This window comes from Durio zibethinus, chromosome 13, assembly GCF_047325235.1.
Source record: "Durio zibethinus cultivar Kanyao isolate XHJ-2024 chromosome 13, ASM4732523v1, whole genome shotgun sequence".
Classification (NCBI taxonomy): Eukaryota; Viridiplantae; Streptophyta; class Magnoliopsida; order Malvales; family Malvaceae; genus Durio; species Durio zibethinus.
The window spans coordinates 23,237,051-23,259,000 of record NC_143174.1 but is presented as its reverse complement, the minus strand read 5'-3'; the positions used below and the strand labels follow the sequence as shown (position 1 = coordinate 23,259,000).

The window sequence follows — 21,950 nt, the reverse complement described above, 5'->3', positions numbered from 1 at the left end:
AATTTAAATATTTTAATATTTAATTTAAATAATTTGTAAATTTAATAATTTTTTATATTTTAATATATTTTAATTATTTTATTTATATATAAAAATTTAATTCTAATTTGAATATAAATAATTAAAATTGAAATCATGCATCGAAATTAAAATTTTTTATTTAATAAATAAATCTAATTAAATAAATTTAAATAATTTAAAATTTATTTCAAACCAACCTTAAAAATTAAATTCAAATTAAATTCAAATTGAATTTCAAATATTAAATTTAACTCAAATTCAAGTTTTTTACTACATCAATTCGGCTTGACTGAATTGTACACCTAATTATCATCCCTCTCGACACGTGGTCAAACCTGATCCTCCAATATCAACCATCTAATTCTCTCTTTCATGATGTAATTAAAAAGCTAGCTCTCGACGTGGCCCCTTCAATAGCTCCTCGGATTATTTAGCAAAATTGAAAATTCCGCTTTCTTTCTGCAAAAGAGTCTAATTCCACCTAATAGGTGGGTCCTAATTCTCCTTCCTACTCGCCACGTAGCCAGTTCTAAAGAATGGTAGTACCGTCGCTTGGGTCCACCTAAGAACGTACCTTAGATTCCTTGGACATAGACAACTCGAATCCAATACAAAACAAAGATCACCAGTACTTTGGATCTGATCACCTACCACCCAATCAGCTTCTTCCCCACTGCCATGTCATCAGTAAAAACATTCATGGGAGTGACACTTCATTTGATGATTGCTGGTGCAGGGAATTTCAAGAGAGTAGCCCAGTAGAGAAGCCTTATGTCCCCACCCAATAATAGTTTCTTAGTCCTGGCCTCTTGACTCGCAAAACGACCGTGGCATCTGCAGATTAAACAGATACACGTGGCGTTACGGCAAAAAAGCGAGTGAGTACGACTCCTAATCGATGACTTTTTTTTTCTTTTTTTTAGTTTTTTTGGTTCTAAATTTGTATAATTTCAGTGGGGATGCGTGTGTCATCGACTCAAGTTCTCTTCCCACGTGTCGCATTTCTCTTCAGTCTTCCCTCTTCTTTTTATCTCATTCTCTTCTCTTATTTCATTTCTTTTCTTTTCTCTTTCTTTTATCTTTCTTTTCTCTCACTCACATGGAACCTCCACCGGGAGAAGAAGAGGAACAGCGATTCCACCGAGTCGATTCACTCTCCGAACCGGATCTGACTTCAACCAGCTCAAGCCCGTCCTCGATACTCAGTGCGGAGGATTCTAGAAGCACGACGAGTTCTGGCGATATCTCCGGAACGAGCGGGAGTTCCGGTGAGATTTTAGCGGCGGAAGCTGTGGTTCCGAGGTTGCTTGAGCCTGCGCCTACTTGCGAGGAGTTGGTGGTGACGGTTACGGCGACGCAGAAATGCGTTGGAAGGAATAATAAGGGAGTGACGTGGGGGTTCACTTCGGTGATTGGTAGACGGAGAGAGATGGAAGATGCTATCGCCGTTATACCGGCGTTCATGTCCCACACGTGCGATCACGTGGGAGGTTGTACGGCTCCTGGTTCTAGAACCTCCGCTGAAATCTCCCCGATCCATTTCTTCGGCGTCTATGATGGCCATGGAGGCTCACAGGTAACAGAATTTCACTCTTTTAGAATTCAATTTGCTTTATTTTCCTTCCTTAACGCCAAATTTCCTTTTTCTTTTTAAATAATTTTGGTTCGACTCTTTAGAAATTTTAGTGGTTTAAGTCTAGGAGAAATCAAAGTATGATGTATCAGTTGGCTCCATAAAGAGAAAAGGGGGGGCAGATGGCGAGAGAGAGTCCCTTCCCGTTTCCATGGAAATCTTTGTGATTTTCGATGGTTTATAAAAACAATATAATAATAATATGTTTAATATCGTGGAACGAACATAAATAATTATTTTTTTTGACATGGTCTGACACGTTCTAAAAATCTGGTGGTCCATTCCACGCATAGGGGACACTTTATAGAGCCTTTCACATTCTTCCTGGACACGTGTCATTAAAAGCGCGCCCAAATTTTTTAGAGCTCAACACGTCTCAAGGCTTTGGTTTTTAGTTCAATTAAGCTTTGCTGAGGGTAGCCTGCCTGATTTTTATCGTCACGGTATTGCGTAATGCAAATCTCATACATTCGCGAGTTATTATTGGTTTGATTTTGATTTTGTTTATTGGGCATGGGCCATGGGGCCTGCTGGGGTTTAGCCGTTTTAGTTGAGATGGTGGCATGGTAGTATTTGTATATCGTATGCGGATATAAAATTATAAATACTGTGAGCCAAGAGGAATACAGAGGCTCCTTCATCGTAGGAAGAGGAAAAGTCACGGGTGAGACCAAATGTTTCTTGAGTGCGTCTAGTGTAAGAAATTTAGGTTTTATTTGGATAGATTTTATTTTAACGAGATTAAAAGTAATAATAAAAATTATTATAAATGTAATTAAATAAATATTAAATTAATTTTATTTAAATTAATATTTAAATTTAATTAATAGTATAATAAACTCAATTGCATTACATAAAAAATACGATGAAATCTAAACTTAAACTTAAAAGTAACATGATGTAGGGTGATCGATGGTCGAATCTACATAAATAAGGTTTATGGTGGACCAATTTTTTATAAGATTAGATTAGTTCTTGATAATTTGTATATTTATATCATATAAAATATTAAAATTTATGTGTTTATATTATATTTTATATGAAAATTATATATTATAATTTTTTATAACATAAAAATATAAAATATTATTTTTTGATTTTATTAAATCAATATATAATAATTATTAAAATTATAAATTATATCATGTTTTTTATTTTTTTATATTATATTTTTAATTATCAAATTTAAATTAAATGATGAGAGATACTGATGTGATTTAAATAAAAGTTTTCATGTATTCTTTTTATTTTATCGCTAAATAAAAAAGTTGAAGATTATGATGGACCTGTTCTGATGACCTAGTCCTTCCCTCTTTTACATTTTACAATCTCCTTTTCTTTTCTTTTTCTTTTTTTTGTAAATTTTCCCTTAATTTAAAACTTTTTCACGTAGAAAGTCTGTCTGAAAATTAATTTTAGTTCTATGTCACTGTTTTATATTACCATGTGGTAGGTAGTTGCCGTTGACATTTGTCCATTATATGGACATCAAAAGAACACAATTCCACGAACTTCTATTAATTTCTAAGAAATCATAAACGAGCTTGTCTTTTCCTTCATCTCAAGACTTATTTTAATCAAATAACGACATTTCCTTATTTCATGTATACATTTGTCCTGCTATTGTCATGTCATGTTTCCAACAGAATCTTTAGATTTTCCAAAGAACTTTGAATAAATGTTTTGCATAATACATTAGAGGTGGAATAATAATTTATACATTGATTTATATTTTTATTGTCTGATCATTTGATTATAATTAAAAAATAATATTTTATATTTAATTTTTACTTAAATGCATAGTTTAAAAAAAGATATATGAAATTTATTAGATAAAATTCGTGAAATTTTTTATTAAAATTGATTAATAAAACCAAAATTAAAAATAATAAATTAAAATTAAAAAATTTTATCACATAGATCAAATATGTAAATTTTAAAAAAATTTTAACAAATTTTGATATATTTTTTACATAGGTATTTTCAGTAAAAATTTTGATAAAATTTTACTCTTAAATAAGTATTGATCAAATTTAATTATAAGTAGTATTTTAAATAAAATCTTATATATTATTTATTTTTTAATTAAATTTTATTAATTTATTGATTTAAATTTTTACTTTCTCTGTCCCATTTTCTTTGTCCATATTTTCTTTTTGGCATGTCTCAAAATTATGTTTTATTTTTTGAACTTTTAAAACTCTTATTTTATATTTTAAAATTATTTTTATGATTTTTTTTTTACTTTAAAAATCATAAAATTTTAATTTTATAAAAGAATTTTTAATCTTAATATTAAATATATTAAAGTTAAAACTTTTTTTTTAAAACAAACAAATAAGGAAGGAGGGAGTATTAAAATTTTTATTAAATCATTTTTAATAAAAAATTTCATAAATTTCAATTTAAAAATTTTATAAATCGTTTAATTATCTATATTATTATTAAGAAAAGGTTTGACTAAGACATCAAACTCATATCGATAATTGACGTTAAACTCAAATTAGATCATTTTAAATATATAAAATAAAGGATACAAATATCATTCAATACAAGAATTTAAATTTTTTTTACTTAATTTTATATTTTAAATTATTTATACATTCAATTGAAAACATTATCCAATATTTTTATAGTTTAAGTTATTTTTACATTCAATTGAAAACATTGTCCAATATTTTTATAGTTACATAACTTGTTTTTCTCTTTCACCTATTTTAAAATTATTTTGTCTTTTATTTTTTTTCAGTGGGTGTGCAAAATTAATATTTTCTTAAATGAAAACGAGTAATTTTATATGTTTACTTGTCTAATTTTTGTGGCACCACTTACACCAGTTGTACATGCATATACAAAATAAAGATTATGATACTGTACTCACAAGCCAATGGTGTAATCTGGATCTTTTAGGCACTGGTTAATAAAAATCCCATCCAATTTAACCTTACAAGTCATGATATAGACTATAGAGGCACCAGATCATTGTGCCTTTAAGTTGATAATCATTGAACCAATCGACTTTGATCGGAAGGATTACATCTTAAGAGAATATATATTGTGTCTCTATATGTACACGTGTCTGCGCTGAACATCCATTAGAGTTGGCTGTATCTTAGTTCAGAAGTTACTGTTTAAGCTGTGAATTGATCTTTCACATTTCTTAAGCTAATTAGCTGCTGTTTCTTGAAATAAGTGATAAATTATGTGAATCTATATCATATTTTCCTCTGGTGTCAAAGCAAATTCATTATAATCAATGCATGAGCTTGAAAATGTATCCTTTTAAGTTATCTCAGTTTAATATGTTTTTTTGGACAAATAGCATATTTTTATTTATCCAAGAAAGTAGGGATAGAACCTGCTATAAAATACCGTACAACACTAACAAAACTATACAAATAGAAGCATATATACTTAAAATTAAAATTTACAAAGAATCAGTAAGTCTCCAGTTCTGACAAAGAAGAAAATGTTTGTCCTTTGTTGCCTGTGAAAAATCTTGCAATCTAAACTTTATAGAATCAACCATATAGTTAAATCTTCTCAGCTTCGCGTGGTTTCCCTCAAAACTTCATATTGTTCCTTTCCATCTAAATGAAATAGATGTATGCATTCCAAGCTAGTTTAAGGATTACCACCGGCAGAGATTTTTCCTTCAACAATTTTATCGAACCAAATTCATATGATCAGTCACCCACATCCCTTTGAAACCCAGAACAATACAGCTCCTTATTTCATACTAACTTACTATAAGAGCAAGAGAAATATAACAGATTTCTGTCCTCATCAGTTTGTTTGTAAAAGAAGCATAAGCAATTTGCAAGAGGAAAATTCCAAGAGGAAAGTTTGAGAAGAGTGGACAGCTTGTTTAGGATAGCCATCCAACTTATTAGTCCATGCTTGGGGATATTATGCTGAAACCAAATCACCTTATCCCAGTATCCACTCGTTGCTGTTTATCTCGAATGACATTACAAATCTCTGCAGCGTTGTACATAGCAGATTTTGTTACCAACCACCTTGGCTCCAGAGAGGGATATTTCATTTTAATATCTGTTTATGCTCCACTTTAATAGCATGAATGTGAAGTTTTAATTAACTTTTCCTGACTTAAGGAATTCTTTTCTTTCCTCACCGTGAAGCATTGTAAAATCACCTTTGCCTGTTTGCATTATATGACAAATCAGACAATCCTTTATTTGACACCCGTGATGTCACTTATTAACTTCAGCAAGAATTGTTAGGTGGCTAAATTTTGTGCTGAGAGGATGCATGGATTGGTAGCAGAGGAATGGGACCGTGAAGTGGTTGAGAGCTCTGGGTGGCAGAGGAGATGGGAAGTGGCATTTTCCAGTAGTTTTAAGAGGGCTGACAATGAAATCTTGACTGCAGCAGTTGCACCAGAAATGGTGGGATCAACTGCTGTTGTTGTAGTTTTATCTGGTTGCCAGATTATTACATCCAATTGTGGTGATTCGAGGGCAGTGCTTTGCCGGGGTACTGAAACAATTCCGTTAACTGTTGATCAGAAGGTAGCAATGGAAATTCCTTTTTACTTTAAGTCATTCTCTATTCGCTAGTTTTTGAAAATTGTTTAAAAGTATTACAATTTTACAAGTTCATACACTTTCAAGAAATTTTAAAATGAGTATACAAAAGAAAGTGGAAGATGAAGCCAAATAGCCAATGGTGTAATAGCTGTCTTTCGTGCTGCAGTAATAACTATTCAAAGTCTCAACTATTCAACTACTGTCCCTCTTGCATAGTCAGATCATATTCCTTAACCTTCTAAGTAGAATATTTTCATGCTTTCAGGGCATAGTTATCCAATTAATTATCCAAACTAACAAAACTAGTGTGCTACAAAGACAAACCGGTAGTTTCCAGCCAAACAAGACTAACTATAACACATTGTATCTCTAATCAGATAATTTTAAGGCTTTGATTCCTTTCCCCTCATTTTGTTAAAATTAACTTGCCTGTAGATAAAAGATGTGTATGTCCTTTATGGCATTTGAGGTATACAAAATGTTAGAGGAGCACACTTTGGAGCATAAATGAATTAAAGACATCACTTGGCGAGTAATTAACTGCATTCATATATATCATAGTTCTGTAGTGGTGTATTTAAACTTTGTTTCATAAATAGGAGTAAAGACATTTATTTTTCATTTTTTTGCTGCTTACTACAGCCTGACAGACAGGATGAGCTCATAAGAATTGAGAGAGATGGAGGGAGAGTAATAAATTGGTATGGTGCTAGGGTCCTTGGAGTTCTTGCAATGTCCAGAGCTATAGGTTCTCCTTTATCACTACATCTCTATTTCATTTCAAATTTGCTGTTTAGCATTTATCAAAACTTCTTAAATCATATGTGTTCAAGGCATCTTGTAATATGTTCTCTTTTCAACGTCATTATGCATGTGGGCATCCAGTCTATTCTATTGTTCTGTGATTTAATCCCAAAGGAAAGAATGTTTGATTCTAAATTATATTTTGGCAAAACAAGGATTGAAAGTAAGTTGTGGATTGCTTCATGGTGTTTTGCTGGAGCCCTAAAATGTATCTCATGACATATCATTGCAAGTGGATTATGTACATCAAACATTTTGAAGTGCTTATTTGATTGCATTTGTAAAATTGTGGCAAAAATGAAACTTGCATTCTTTAAAAAAAAAAATTTCCTAACTGTATTAACAAATTATTTGTATGTCCCTAATGGACATGACAACACGAAAACTAAAGAGAACCTTCCATATTTCCTTTTTGAGATTTGTTTTCATGTGAAATTTTAACATAGAGAATGTTTAGAATATATTTCATTATACAATGTCTCTGTGTGCTATATAAGTGATGCAGTTAGAGTTCACAGTAGTTATGTTTTATATAAGTGATTGTATTTCCTTCAACATGTGGATTCTTTTCTATTCTTTTTTACTTTTACTTTTGAATGAGTTATGTGGATTTGTCAATTAGTAGGATTTAGCATCAGTAGATGGCAATTGAAGAAAGTTACGGGTATTCTTTTCTTACCAGGAAACATCTACATACTATTATTTTCTGTAATTCTGATCAGAAATCTCATTGTAGTCAGTGTAAGTTGTAAGGGATGCCTATCTACATGGTGGTCAGCCTTAATGCTGTTAGAACTCTCAAATTGTCACCATCTCTAAAGACCAGATTTCTGTTAAAATTTACAACTTTGAAAGCATATGTAGCCAGTCTGCTGATCAGAAAGTTTGAAACTATCACCATTTGTAAAGACTAGTCCGCTATTTTTTTTTTTATAACTTTTTAGGAGAAAAGAAAATAATGTGTTTTTTTTTTTTGGCCAAAAAAAATGTTGTTGTTTGTTATTCTTATTACCATTGTATGGCTAATATGGTTTTGGAGGCAGCCTTGTTGCTTTCACCGTAGCTGGAAGTCTTCGACTAGTATAAGGACAGGTTGTCCTGCTAAACCATTAGAAAAGGCTTTCATTATGATCATCTTTTTTTCTAGATACAAAAGTATAATTTTGAATAATCAACAATATCTTAGTGACTTATAGACTGATTGAACTACCAATACTAGTCTTTGTTTTGCTTCTATCCTGTATATTTTGACTTCTACCATGTAGGCAGAGAAATTTGTTGCCTTTGGTTTTTGATAAAAACCATTTGCCTTGCTTGTTACCATATGCATATCAAAGCCTCCATTCAACATTCGCTCAGCCTTTTCTAAAGAATTTGGCTGGAATTCGGTTACCTGAAACAGAAGGCAATGGCTTTGAGTTTCTGAACTATAAAATTTGTTCTCTAATTATAATCTCAAAGGTTTTCGAAAGAAAATTGGCGGTCTGCTTAGTAATTTGTCCATTCATTTTTGTGCATATAACAGGCATGAAAGGTGGGTCACTGGTCGGCAAAACATAACAGATCATCGCATAAATAAAATTTTAATTGATTATGGTTTAGAGAGTGTAGGATGTTATTCTGAAGAATGAAATCATCTATAATTGATTTACTAAAAACAACAGTACCACCATGACACCATAATACAATTAAGGTCATATGTGAAGTAGGAATTCAAATCTTGGGTATTAACTCCTCCAGTTGGGAATGCAAATTTTGGGTTTTAAGTCAAGCTTGGATTGCTAGATTAGTATTTTCAATATTTAGTTTCAATATAGCTTCGTATAAACTTTCATGATTTTGTATATCACATTAATATTGAAAGTTATCATTATGCGTGCGATTGTAGTATAAGCTAGAAAAACACTGGCAATCTAGGCAATTTAGAAATATTAATTCTTCTTTCTCTGTCCATGACCATAAGTAGAGGGTAGTGGGGGGCTGGGGGAGAGGTTTCTGTTTTGTGTTGCTGCTGATTGCTGATTTTATACCTAGTATAATATTAAGAAGAACCCATTGTGGCTGAACTAATACTGGAAAGACAGTGATCGACCAAAAATGATAAATTCAGTTCCTGTACTCATCCTTGTGGTTCTTAATGTTGGTGATGTGTGTTTCAGGTGATCGCTATTTAAGGCCTTGGATAATTCCTGTGCCAGAGATTACCTTCATGACGAGGACGGATGAGGATGAGTGTTTGATACTGGCCAGTGACGGGTTGTGGGATGTCATGACAAATGAAGAGGCTGGGGGGGTAGCTCGCCGCCTACTAAGACGGCGTCGTAAGTCTTCGGTGGCTGGTGGAGTTTCTCCCGCTCAAGCAGTAGCTGATAATCTCACTGAAATAGCAATAGGACGAAACAGCTCGGATAATATTTCTATCATCGTTGTGGACTTAAAATCCAAGAGGAAACGCCAGCCAAGGCAGTGAAAAAGGAGCAAATTCATTTTCTTTCTTCAATTACCTCGTAATACAATTCCTTCTGTCCTACTAAAGTTAACAGATGAGGTTGGCAAGAAAGACGTGGCAAGTTCACCTAGTTCCACAACCAAACAGATCACAATTACTCTTCCTGACCTTTACAAAGTTAACTGGAATATGACATCTATTCCATAATAGGAAGAGGTTTGGTACTGCAAACCGTTAGATCAATCATCACTTTTAACTGGTTTGTTCAAGAGATAGAGAAGCAGGGATATAAAAAAAAAAAAAAAGCTCCTTCGTGCATATGTTCCGAAGGTTGAGAAAGATAGGGAAGGATGAGAATATCTAATGTTTAATCTCCTTGTTTTTTATTTTCTTTTCCAATTCCTATCCTTGTCTTCTCCCAAGTAATTAGAGGGAAACTAGGGAAATGTTGAAGCATTGGAAGTGCGCCTTTAGCACTCATTACTCTTTGTTTCACCATGTAAAGTATTCAGAAAAAGTAGAATATTTGCGATAGATGTTTCACCATGTAAAGAATTCAGAAAAAGCGGACAAATGGCTTGTTTTGGGAGTCGGGGAACGGATAGGGAAAATAAGTGGGGCAGAGCACTTGGATTCGAGTATTCGACTAATATCGGCCTTTCTAAATCGTTCCCATTTTCAATTTCTATTTCCAGCAGTCGGCATTTGAAAATAAGGTCTCCATAAACAAAAACGAAACCTACCTGCAATCCTTATATATGATACAAAGGTAATAATCACTGCTATTTGTCATGGATCATGTTAAACACCAGCTGTTTAGATATCTTCACAGCTCCATTAGTACAATGTTATGCATTTGATAGACAACTAGGACATCTCTTTTAAGTTTAATTAATCCAATAAACAAGTGCAATTATGTTTGAAGGCTAGCAAGCTTGGAGAATGCTCCTTGCTGGTTCTTGAGCTGAGCATAGGTGCCTCGCTCTACCACCTTCCCATCGGCAACAAATGCAATTGAGTCTACTTTTTTTATTGTGTTAAGCCGATGAGCGATCACAATTGTGGTTCTTCCGACCATGGTTCGATCCAGTGCTTCTTGAACAACTTGTTCAGATTGCACGTCAAGGGCGCTAGTCGCCTCATCCAGTAAAAGAATTCTTGGGTTCCGAATTATAGCTCTAGCAATGGCTATTCTTTGTTTCTGTCCTCCTGATAATTGTACTCCTCTTTCTCCACTTTCTGTTTCGTATCCTTCCTTCAGTGCTCTACAGAACAAATTCAATGCAAACCAGAATTATTAGCACATTTCAACGTTGCAATGCCACTACTGCAATGGCTAGAAAGTAACAACTTACGAGATAAATTCATGAGCATTTGCAGCTCTAGCTGCCTCCACAACTTCATTCTCTGATGCATCAAGCTTTCCAAACACAATGTTCTCTCGTATGCTGCCTGAATATAACACTGGCTCTTGGCTGACAAGTGCCATTTGCCTCCTGTACCATTGAACATCTAGTTCTCTTATGTCAATGCCATCTGCTTTCACCGACCCCACTTCAACATCATAAAATCTTTGGATTAATCCAATAACAGTTGATTTTCCACAGCCACTTTTCCCAACTAGTCCAATGCTTGTGCCTGGTTTCACCTCCAAGCTAAATTGGCGTAACACTAGTGTCTCTGGCCTGCTTGGATACGCAAAATCAACCTTCTTCAGCTCTATCTTTCCAGTCATTCTTTCTAACTTTGTTCCACTGGTGCCATCTCCTCCCTAATACAATAGTCAACAGATTAATTAAAGCAAATTTTATGCTGTAATATACAAAAAGCTCAATTAATTTGACTACATATTTGAGCATTAAGGAAACTGTCTGCTTACTTGAGACCATGGAATTGAGGATTGTCGGTCAAGGATCTCAAACACTGATGCCACCGCGGTTGAGCCCTTGGCTAGATCAGAGGTCATGCTTCCAGCATCAGCTATGACCTTTCCAGTGCTCACCAAGACAAAGAAAGTCTTAAACACATCCCCTGCTGATATCTCTCCCTTTTCAACTAATATACCTCCATACCAAAAATCCAAAGCCCAGGACATAAAGGTTAAGCATTGAGCAGACCCCATACCAATTCCTGCCAGCCATGACTTTTTCCTTGCCTCTTTCCTTGGTTCCTCTTGAGCCTCATCAAAAAGTTGAAGGACCTTACCTATGCTCCCAAATGAACTTACAATTCTATGATTATAGACTGCTTCTACAGCTATTTGAGCACTTTGATTTTGTGACTTGACAAAATTAGTTGACATGCTGGAAAGCAAAACTTTTCGTGTGTAGAAACATAGAATTGTGAGAGGTTGGACTGCAATCATGACCACCGCTAACTTCCACGCGACAATTAGTCCTATAATCATCGCGATGCTCACAGCAGAAGTAGTTTGAACTAACAATGAAATTCTGTCTGCGACAAGTGTCTTAACCATTGAAGCCTGATTGCTCAAACTAGAACATAAAGCTCCACTAGAGTTTTTCTCTTCATCAAACCAAGCAGCTTCAAAGGACAACATTTTTTCTAGCATTCTCTTTCGGATTCTCCTGGTTAGCCGCTCACCCATATAAGCAAAATTATAATGCTGAATAAGATTCAGAATGATGGAGAACAAGGCGAGTAAAGAAAAGGTCATAGCATAAGTACGTATACGAGACTGCATTTCTTGGTGGCTTTTTGCAAAGAAGGCTGAAATCATGCCACCAACGTTTAAGGCATAGACAGGTTGAACTGCGCCAAAAGCTATAGCTGAGAGGCTACCAATCAAACCTTGCTTCCATTCTAGGGAATTTAAAGAGAGAAGCCGAAGGAAGGAAGGAGAGGGATGAGATACTGGTTTTGGACTTTCAATGTTAAGCAATGGTGTCGCAAAGAAAGCTGGGCTTGATTTAGCTGTGCTTAGCCTGCCTGTACTGATTCTTCCAACAGAAGAAAGGCGTGTTTCAGGATTTTGTTCACGGTCATCACAGCTGAATTGTCTTTGTAGCTTTGCAAGTTGTGCATAGTGGCCGTTCTCCATGTTTATCAGATCGTTGTGGGATCCCATTTCAATGATACAACCATTGTTAACCACTGCAATGAGGTCTGCATTTCGAACAGTGGAGAGCTTGTGGGCAATAACCTGGTCAAATTGTAATTAACTTTGAGTAATTAATTAATTAGAAGAAGAAATGCAAGTCAGGACCAAAAAAGGAAAAAGCAAAGTGGGACAAGAAAAATAAAATAGGGTAAGCAACTTTAAAAAAAAAGAAAGAAGGTTTATTTGGTAGCCAAAGACAACTCATATTTGCTGAAAAACAATGAACAATAAAGAGGAAACCTGTTGTTAGACTGGGTGTTTTAAGAGAACTATTCAAAGAAAGTTCGTAGAAAAATTATCATACTGCTTTCCTTAAAAACACCTTTTAAAAGGAATCAACTATTGAAAAATTGGTGAGGCTAAACAGAATATTTAATCTCATTTTGTCTATTTCAAAAAAAAAAACACATTTTGTCACAAAACAAAATCCAAAGAAATACATACAATTTTCATCACTCATTATTTGAATTTGGCACTAATAATTATAAAAAAGAAGTTGATTGATATTAAACACTAAAAGCACTTCAATTAGTCAGCACGTACAAGAGTGGTTCTTCCCATGGAGGCCTGATCAAGTGCATTTTGTACCAGTGTTTCAGATTCAGAGTCAAGAGCACTTGTTGCCTCATCAAGTAGGAGGATCACAGGGTTCTTGATAATGGCTCTGGCAATCGCAATTCGCTGCTTTTGTCCTCCTGACAAAAGTGCTCCGCGTTCGCCAATCTGTTCAATTTTTATGATGTTAAAAGTTAGACTTGAATTTATACTTCATGATTTGACTCAAGAAAAGAACAAACATAATCAATCTCCCTTAACACCCACCTTTGTTTCATACCCTTCTGGAAGCTGTCTTATGAAATTATGAGCATTAGCAGCCATGGCGGCAGCCATGACTTCATCCATTGTAGCATCTAGCTTCCCAAACATTATATTTTCCTTTATTGATGTCCCAAACAATGCATGTTCTTGACTAACAAGCCCCATTTTTCCTCTGATCCATTTCAATTGCAAAGTTCTTATATCAGCTCCATCAATCTTCACTACTCCATCGTTTGCATCATAAAAACGTTGTACCAGTGCAATTGCTGTAGATTTTCCGCTTCCACTTGCGCCAACAAGTGCCACAGTTTTGCCTGCTTCAACTTTGAGGTTGAAATCTTTGAGAACAACGGAATCAGGACGAGAAGAATATATGAAATTGACATGCTCAAATTCTATTTCTCCTCGAATTATGTCTAACACAACGCCTTTTGTGTCTTCACTATCAATTTCTGGGGTTCGGTCAATCCTAGCAAATATTCTTGCAGCAGCGACAGCAGCTTCTGTGAAGTACTTCAGATCAGCAAGTGCTACTCCAAGAGACCTACATTCAATTCACCACGTCAACTTTAGTTAAATAGCTAGAGAAACTTCAATTTCAACTTAGTGGCTACATACAGATGGACAATCTGAAAGACAAATGGTTATTAATGATGCTTTTCATTTGCCAAATCGAATAATGATCTTATAAAATTCTGACTTCACGGGAATTTTAATGTGGCACATCATTATAATCCCAAAGTTTTGAGTATAATAAATGATTACTTATTGAAACCAATCAAGGTGATTGTGATCAAATATTTAGTTCTAAATATCACAACATCAAGATTTTCGTGATAATTTTCATATAGTCGAGTGTTAAATCTACTTCTCCAATCAGGTCTTACTTGAACAATAAATAGGTGTATGGCAAGAGACAAGTAAAAGAAAAGAAACTTCGGTTAAAAAAAAAAAAGAATTTTTTCTTTTTCTTTTGATATTTAGTACAAGAGAAGAGATAAAGAATTGAAGAAAAAAGTATTGAATTGTAAAATAAAAATAAAAGGATTACTCGGTTGAATAATTAATACCTCCATATATCTTCCTAATTTCCTTCTTACCAAACAGAAGAAAATAATTTTCTCTTCCCAAGTGTCTTTCATTCTCTCCCCCCCCCCCCCCCCCCCCTTCCTTGCTCAAAGGAGAACTTAATAGGTTCAACTAGGGAAACTTGGAAATGAGAATATGTAAATATTTTATTGAAGATTCCTTAAGCACTTTCATGCGTTAATATATTCTATATAACATAGAGCAGACCTAATTATTAATCAATATGAGTAATAAAAAATAAATAAGATGGCTTAAGGCAAGTAAATAAAGCCTGACTTACAGTCCTCCCAATACAAAGGAGACCCCAGCTGCATAGATCCTTCCTCCACTTTCTCCTTTGTACATTACCAAATGACTTCCATACCAAGCAAGGAAAGCCCATATTGCAAAAGAAATCCCTGTGCTCCCCACTGCCAAACCTTTTGCTATTCCTTGCTTCAACCCCAACTTTATTGTCCTATCCAATATTGCTGAATATCTCTCCAATATTCTCCTTTCAGCTGTGAATGAATAAACCGTCTTAATGGAACTTAGAGCCTGCTCCACAATGCTGTTTGCTTTCACATATTCCTTGGAAGCTTTCTTTGATAAATAGAGAAGGTACTTTCCATAAATTATTCCTGGAATGATGAGGAGAACTAATGCTGGAAAAACTACTAAAGCCAACCTCCATGAAAGGCAAGCCGAAAATGCAAGTCCGGAGATGAAGGCTGATGAATTCATCACAAATATTGGCACCTGAAAATGTAATTAAACGAAATGATAAACAGATAATGTTAGGAATACTTCACTCTCTGGATTTTAATTAACAATATTAATAAAGCAGATCTGGAACTTGTTTCATGAGATTGAGCGATGAATAACATATATAATGGATACCTTTTCACTAAGGACTTCTTGTACGAGAGATGTATCTTTTGATATGCTATTGATGACCTCTGAGGTAGTCGCCTCTTGTGAATCAAAAAAGCCAACTTCTTGTCTAAGAATGGCTTCCAAATACTTGTAACGAATCTTCAACACTTGCCGCTCGCTGGTTTTGCTCCAACAGTAGCCTTCTGCAAGCAATATTAAGATCAATTTAGTCTTTTTCTATCCATTATATATTATATATTTTAACATGCAATAGGTAATCAGTTTGATCGAAATTAGGGCATTCCAAAATCTAGGGTTTCTTAAAATGAGCTTCTTATTTTCCTTGTTTCATTTTTGGTTATAATTAAAGCTAGCTTCCTCGGATCCCTGCTGTTTGGAAATGGTCTGCAACAGGTTTAACTTATTTGTACCGGACTGTCCCCTTGTCCTCACTCAGAAAGCTACACAAAAATGTGGGAAAATGTTTCTTGAAATTACCCATGAAAGCCATCACCATGACTGCTAATCCCAAGTATATAAAGAATAAGCTGCACTGTTAAGAAAAGTAAAAAAAAAGAAAAGAGGAAAACATATGAGGGACAGAAAGAAAAGCAAAACGAATGAGATTATTGACTGCCAGTTATAATTTGTAACTAAAGTGCTAACCTTTTCGACCTCTTCCATGAAATTGTTATTGTTTTGTTGGGTATTACCATAACCCATGATGTTCATTATGCGGCCAGCAAAGACAATTAACCAGTTTGTAGACATTCCATCTCCTATAGCTCCGATGGTACCCAACACCATTAGCAGAATATCAACCCAATCAGCATATCTGAAAATTATGCCTATATTATGCTTTCTTTCCTGCTCCCTTGGGAACCCATTTTTCTCTGGAGAACCCATTTTTTTTCCTTCTGATCAGAACTGATCAGTTTCAAAGAAACTTCTGGTTTTCCTAAGAAAATTATCTGATCAAGCAAGCTGAGATGATAAAAGAAGAAAAGCAAAAGAGGACTGCAAGCATATATGACATTAAAGACTCAATTTGCTCTACCAAACTATTGGGCATTTGAATATCTATTTATATAACTAGAGCAATGATGGCTGCTGGTTTTCCATGAAGTGAACTTTATATATGTCATTGGCAAAAAAAAAAAAAAACTTCATATCTGTCACAAAGCCTTTTGTGGGGTTGTTAAAGATAGTCTTTTTATGGTGTTGGTCAGGGTTGTTGTTGCTGTTATTATTTTTTTACATGGTATTGGTTATTGTTACTTTCACTACCATGAGAACAAGGATAAACCATTTTTTATGTAAGTTCAAGAAAAGATGAGTATGACCACCCTTTAATTGGGGCCATTTTTGTTTCTTGTTCCCTTCTTTTCATTTTTTTAATGGTTTAGTTTAGCAATTGTGATGTGATATCACTTTAAACACGTCCTTAATGTCAAATTTTTATTTTTAATTGATTTTTTATTATACAATTATTAAAGATTTGATTAATTATAGTAGACTTCCAACTCCTAGATCCAAGGTCAATATAAATTTGGCATTCTGTCATGATGTCAGTAACATATATATATATATATATATATATATATATATAATTACAACATGAAAGACATGCACCAACACAGATTATATATACCTGAATTGTTGTAAGAGTAATTGCTTTATAAGGAATGACCATGAAACTAGCAATGCGGGAATAACCAATTCTTTTGATATTTTAATACATCAAGAATATCATCATTTAAAGGGTAGAGATCAGCAAAATTTAGACTGTATAATTTCTAAATCTTAAAGTTAAAAAGGGTTAAAAGTATTGAAAAGAAGAAAAGCTCTTGGAATGAGCTGAAAAATAAAAGATTCTTTTCTTAAAAATTGAAGGCTTCTTTTTTTTTTTTTTTTTCCTAAAGTAAAGCAGGTCTTTTTCTTTTAAAAAATTTATAAACATAAAGCATATTCCATTATATCTATCCAAATTGTAGTCAGTTGGATGCACTGATCCTATGCTGGCATAGCATCATATTCTGAGTTGTAGTGCTAGCCAGACTTCTAATCATATTCTCTCACACTCAAAATGAAATAACACAATAATTAAATTAAAATCCTATTTCTTGTAAGCTAGAAAAGCAGCCTTTCTAATCCCTACAACCATACAAATAATAGAAAATATCATCGTCAACACTAACGTGATCCGTTGATAATTTTAATGATCATAAATCAAATTCTAACAGTTTTAAATGTAAAACAAATAAAAAATATCATCAGATCATTAAGTCCTTTTACCATGTCCTATAATAATAATGCATATGATTGATAACCCAATTAGAAAAGATCATTGATTAATTATAATTAATAGAGAAGAAAACATACAGAATCTTTCCTCACATTATAAATGCAAAGGGATACTAGAATATCTGAACCTCTCTTTTCTTTGTCTATAACCTCACTACACCATCAATTAATATCGATCTTGCCCCATCATTAATTTACAAAATTCGTTTTCAGACATGTGAAATCTAGAGGAGATATGAGATCTTCCTTTCACTTATAACATGACATCGAGCAATTTCATGTTTTCCAATCAATTGTTGTAGTTGTTCTTTTCTACTTTAGGAATGTTGAAGATGTCAATCAAACAAGACATTTTTGCTTTTTTTGAATCCAAAATTTTTGTGCATGCATTTTTCTCTAATATTTGAAACATATATAATTGTAACTTCCAAGGATTATGTATGGTGCAAGATATTTAGCTGAAGGGCCTTGAAGGGGCCGGGGAAGATTTTTCCTTTATATCTCCAACTTTTGTTACGATTACATGAAGATTTCCTAGAATAAAATGACAAAAAAAAAAAAAGTTCCGTCTCAAATCCCATTATTTTGTGGTGAGCAATGTGGGCAAAGGATAAATCATTAGTTTCTGCATCTTTTCTCTTGGCACTTTTCTTATAAGAATAAGATATTTCTTGGTTAAAAATAAGATTTTTTGTTCCCCCGAAATGGCAGAAACCCCTCAATTTCCATCCTTACATCAATCCAATAAAATCTTATTGGATTCCATTTAGATCGTATGAATTGATTTTCTTATAAATTCTTTAGGTGACGTTTCGGAAACTCTTTTTTTCAAATGAAATCTGCTATAAATCTTTTTTTTTTTTGGTCAAAACATTGCAGCTTACAAAATATCCTAATATTATTTAATGAAAAATGCCACTATTGTAACAATGAATATATATAAATGGGGTTCTTTTTGCCGGCTTACCACTTTTGTTTGTTCATTTTGATTTGATATTTTTTTTTCTTGCATAGCATGTTTATGTATGATGGACCAATTTATGTTAAAGTTATGCTTACGAAGGATTTAATACTAAATAAAATTTAAATTAATGCTTTAATTTATTTTCTCAATCAAATATACAAAATTTGAGAGAAAAATTCATCTTTAGAATCAAAATCTTAAACGCAACTTCTTTTTTTTTTTTTTATTTAAAAACTGTTGACATGTGATATCATGATTGATTAAACCCACAAAACTTATATGATTTTAAAAAAAAAAAGCATATGTTATAAAATTTTCTTCGATCAATGATTCAACATCTATCTCACCAATTTCTTTCACGCCCTAAATTAAATTAAATTAAATTAACCCATCTCTATTTCTCGACCTGAACTTGGTGAGGTTTGTATATATCAGACTAATTTTCAAGGATAGCATAGGCTAGTATTAGCCATTAAATTAAATTAACCCATCTCCATTTTCTATATATGTTAATGTTAGGTTAGCCTAAACTTGATTGTATTTAAAATTAATTTCAGTTAGTGGACTTAATAAACAATTGAGATAAAGTGGAGTGGAGTTATTATTTTTGAGTTCTTTTTTTATAATCATAAGTATAAATTTCCAACTTTATAACCAGTATTGAGAGACTTTCACATGTTTCATTTTTTAAAATTTTTTTAAAATTTTTTATTTATTTTTAATTATATCATAAAAATATGTATCATCTTACTTCATTTAAAAAAAAAAAAAAACAGGTCAAACAACAATCAATCCAAACCTTAAAAAAAATTATATTCTTTTTTTATAAAATAAATAATTAATTAATGTTGTTCTAATGAGCAATAAAACGTATGAAGCATGTGCCAATTAAGATGGAGCTAGAATTTATGCTATATCCTCTGCCTATCTTAGTACAAATGATATTTCCAGAGATTGAGATTATCATTGCAGTATATCAAGCATCCACAGATCTTCATCTATTAGATATGTCGCTAAAGTGGCCGAAAACCCTGAATTTGTTAATGTAATAAAGTTGACTGATTTCCCATTATTATTATTATTATTTTATAGGTCAAATACCATAAAATTATCACGAAATATTGATGTGGCATTATCATAATTATAAATTTGATTATAATAAATGACCACTAATTAACGAAATTAACAGTTTAACATTGCCCTAGAACTAAAATCAAGCAAGAGTAATTATATATAATATCATAATATAACATATATAAAAATTTAATAAAATTTATTTACGTAAACACTTAGATGAATAACTTATATTATTGATATATAAGATAGTTTAAAATAATTTTATCCAATCAATTATTTAATTTTTAAAAACTTATATTTATTCAAATCTTTTAAAATATATAAATTTTATCTTAATTTAAATAAAAAATTTAATATAAATTAAAATTTTAAATTATAAAAAATATAATAGAAAATTTCACACACGGATTAAAAAAAAAAACAAGTATGAATAATAATTTGAAGTGATGTCACCTCAAATTTTATAATAATTCTCGCACAATCGAATCTTTGAGATAATTTATTGATAAACAACATAGCATCATATTCCAAAGAAAAATTAATAACTGTATCAAAAAATATGGTAATCAATATTCCATATATATATCATAAAAAGAAAATATCACAAGAATTGATAATATGCTTAACATCATATATGGCGAATTCAATTTTTTTTTTTAATGTTCATTTATAATATATAAAAAATTATTCATAAATTTAAATTCTTTTATCAATAAAAATAGTGTCCAAAATTTTTAAATTTTTTTTAATTTTTAAGAGTATCCATAAATATTTCATTGTTAAGTGTGGATTTGCTATTGCATTGTTTTTTAAAAAAAATAAAGATAGAGAAAAATGATTAATATATATTTATATATTTTTTTGTCAAAAAAAATTTAAGAATAAAAAAATTATCTTCTTCTCAAAATTAAGATAAATCGTCAATCCACACAAAAAAAAATTATGAATTATTTGAGGCTCTTTAAATTTACAAATTATTTACCAACAAAAATCGTATGGATTCAGATCTAAATATTTTATTTTCAAACCCTAAAATTTAATTATTTATATGGATCCGTATTGAAAATGATTAATATATATGGAAAGATAGGGTTAAGGCTTTAGATGATTAAACTAAGAAAATGGGACCAATATTCACTTTAATTGTAAACCACTAATTTTAACACTACTTTAGTTCCACGCTAATGTTTTTAATTAATTATTAAAGCAACTGGCATAAATGATGAATCCAAAGAGAAAAAAAGGTTGAAAGTGATGGCGATGGTCTTGGTTCATGCCTCCGATCATCTTGCTTGTGACTTCACCACCTTGGTACATGGCAAAGCAATTAGGATTAAGCATGCTTCAATGGACAATAGGGAGGGGACCTCTCCATTTAGACATCGACAAAAGTTAATTCACCAGTGGTATTAGACTGGAAACAAGACAGGAAAGACACTTGCTCTATCTTTTTCTCTATTCCCAAACAAAAAAACAAAAATCAAAAGCTCTTCCATTACATGAAGAAAATGTAAAATATTGCCACCCTTTTGATCTTGGACTTTGATCTTTAATTTTTTTTTATTTGTTTAAAGAAAATTTTGAGTTAAAGCAATATTTTAATGGGTCAAGACTCAAGATTGATGTTTGGATTATATGCTCATTTTTCTTTCCACTGTGCTTTCCAATTATGGCATGCAAAAAGTTTAACTGTTTCTAGCTTTATTTTCCCAATCTCATGGCAACTTTGAGCTGGGAAAAGCAAGGAACCATTATTTCATCTTATATTGCAATAATTATAAACTTGGATTAATGCTGATAATTAGTTATAACGTATTAGAAGCATTGTATGAAATTTTGTATCTTGGATTGTATGTATAAACGATAATATAATTTGATAATAAAGATATTGATTCAAACATTCTCGTATTACTCTTTTAAGATTGAATTTAGGATGACCAAAAAAAAAATGAATTCCTTTTCTTGTCAGCTAGACTAACCTTTGTGGGTACATAATTTATTTTTTTCTCTTATTTCCTTTTCAATACAAACCACTTTTTCTTTGTAAAATACACTCGATCATTTCAAATATTTTGCATAATTCAAGCAGTCACTCGCTAATATATTGGGCTTAACACAGACAGATTAATCAGAAAAGAAAAAGGAAAAAAAATGGTGGATTCTAGGCCGTGTACCACCCATGGGAACTCTAAAATCTAACAATGGGCCAGAGATAGCTCCCAAGCCTGCTCCATGCTGTTATATATGGTAGTATTATCCTTCTT

At 32.4% G+C, this 21,950-nt stretch overlaps 2 protein-coding genes across 3 annotated transcripts; one reads left to right on the top strand and one right to left on the bottom strand.

Annotated features, from left to right (window-relative positions):
• Positions 1-799: 799 nt before the first annotated feature.
• On the top strand, positions 800-9,991 carry LOC111303170 (protein phosphatase 2C 51-like). 2 transcript variants are annotated; one of them, XM_089742133.1, is made up of 4 exons: positions 800-1,597; positions 5,899-6,186; positions 6,847-6,952; positions 7,691-7,952. In XM_089742133.1, the coding sequence occupies exons 1-4, from the start codon at positions 920-922 to the stop codon at positions 7,825-7,827; spliced, it is 1,209 nt and encodes a 402-aa protein (XP_089598259.1). In that variant the 5' UTR covers positions 800-919; the 3' UTR covers positions 7,828-7,952. The 2 variants fall into 2 exon arrangements, with proteins under 2 accessions (XP_089598259.1, XP_022754976.2); XM_022899241.2 differs by lacking the exon at positions 7,691-7,952 and adding an exon at positions 9,168-9,991 and having other exon boundaries at positions 808-1,597.
• Positions 9,992-10,161: 170 nt separating this feature from the next.
• LOC111303169 (putative ABC transporter B family member 8) lies at positions 10,162-16,396 on the bottom strand. The gene is made up of 9 exons (XM_022899240.2): positions 16,008-16,396; positions 15,840-15,894; positions 15,366-15,544; positions 14,767-15,224; positions 13,401-13,941; positions 13,122-13,301; positions 11,337-12,620; positions 10,813-11,228; positions 10,162-10,722 (listed from the first exon to the last, which is right to left on the bottom strand). The coding sequence occupies exons 1-9, from the start codon at positions 16,245-16,247 to the stop codon at positions 10,371-10,373; spliced, it is 3,705 nt and encodes a 1,234-aa protein (XP_022754975.2). The 5' UTR covers positions 16,248-16,396; the 3' UTR covers positions 10,162-10,370.
• Positions 16,397-21,950: the final 5,554 nt, after the last annotated feature.

What these genes read in the sequence shown, in the direction of transcription:
- LOC111303170 (XM_022899241.2), top strand. Translation starts at nt 920, where the DNA reads ATGACTTTTTTTTTCTTTTTTTTAGTTTTTTTGGTTCTAAATTTGTAT. An exon ending in ATGGCCATGGAGGCTCACAG is followed by an intron (nt 1,598 to 5,898) that starts GTAACAGAATTT and finishes AAGAATTGTTAG; the next exon opens with GTGGCTAAATTTTGTGCTGA. An exon ending in CGTTAACTGTTGATCAGAAG is followed by an intron (nt 6,187 to 6,846) that starts GTAGCAATGGAA and finishes TGCTTACTACAG; the next exon opens with CCTGACAGACAGGATGAGCT.
- LOC111303169 (XM_022899240.2), bottom strand. Translation starts at nt 16,247, where the DNA reads ATGGGTTCTCCAGAGAAAAATGGGTTCCCAAGGGAGCAGGAAAGAAAG. An exon ending in CAGAAGGGTATGAAACAAAG is followed by an intron (nt 13,302 to 13,400) that starts GTGGGTGTTAAG and finishes AAAATTGAACAG; the next exon opens with ATTGGCGAACGCGGAGCACT. An exon ending in CCTCAATTCCATGGTCTCAA is followed by an intron (nt 11,229 to 11,336) that starts GTAAGCAGACAG and finishes CTATTGTATTAG; the next exon opens with GGAGGAGATGGCACCAGTGG.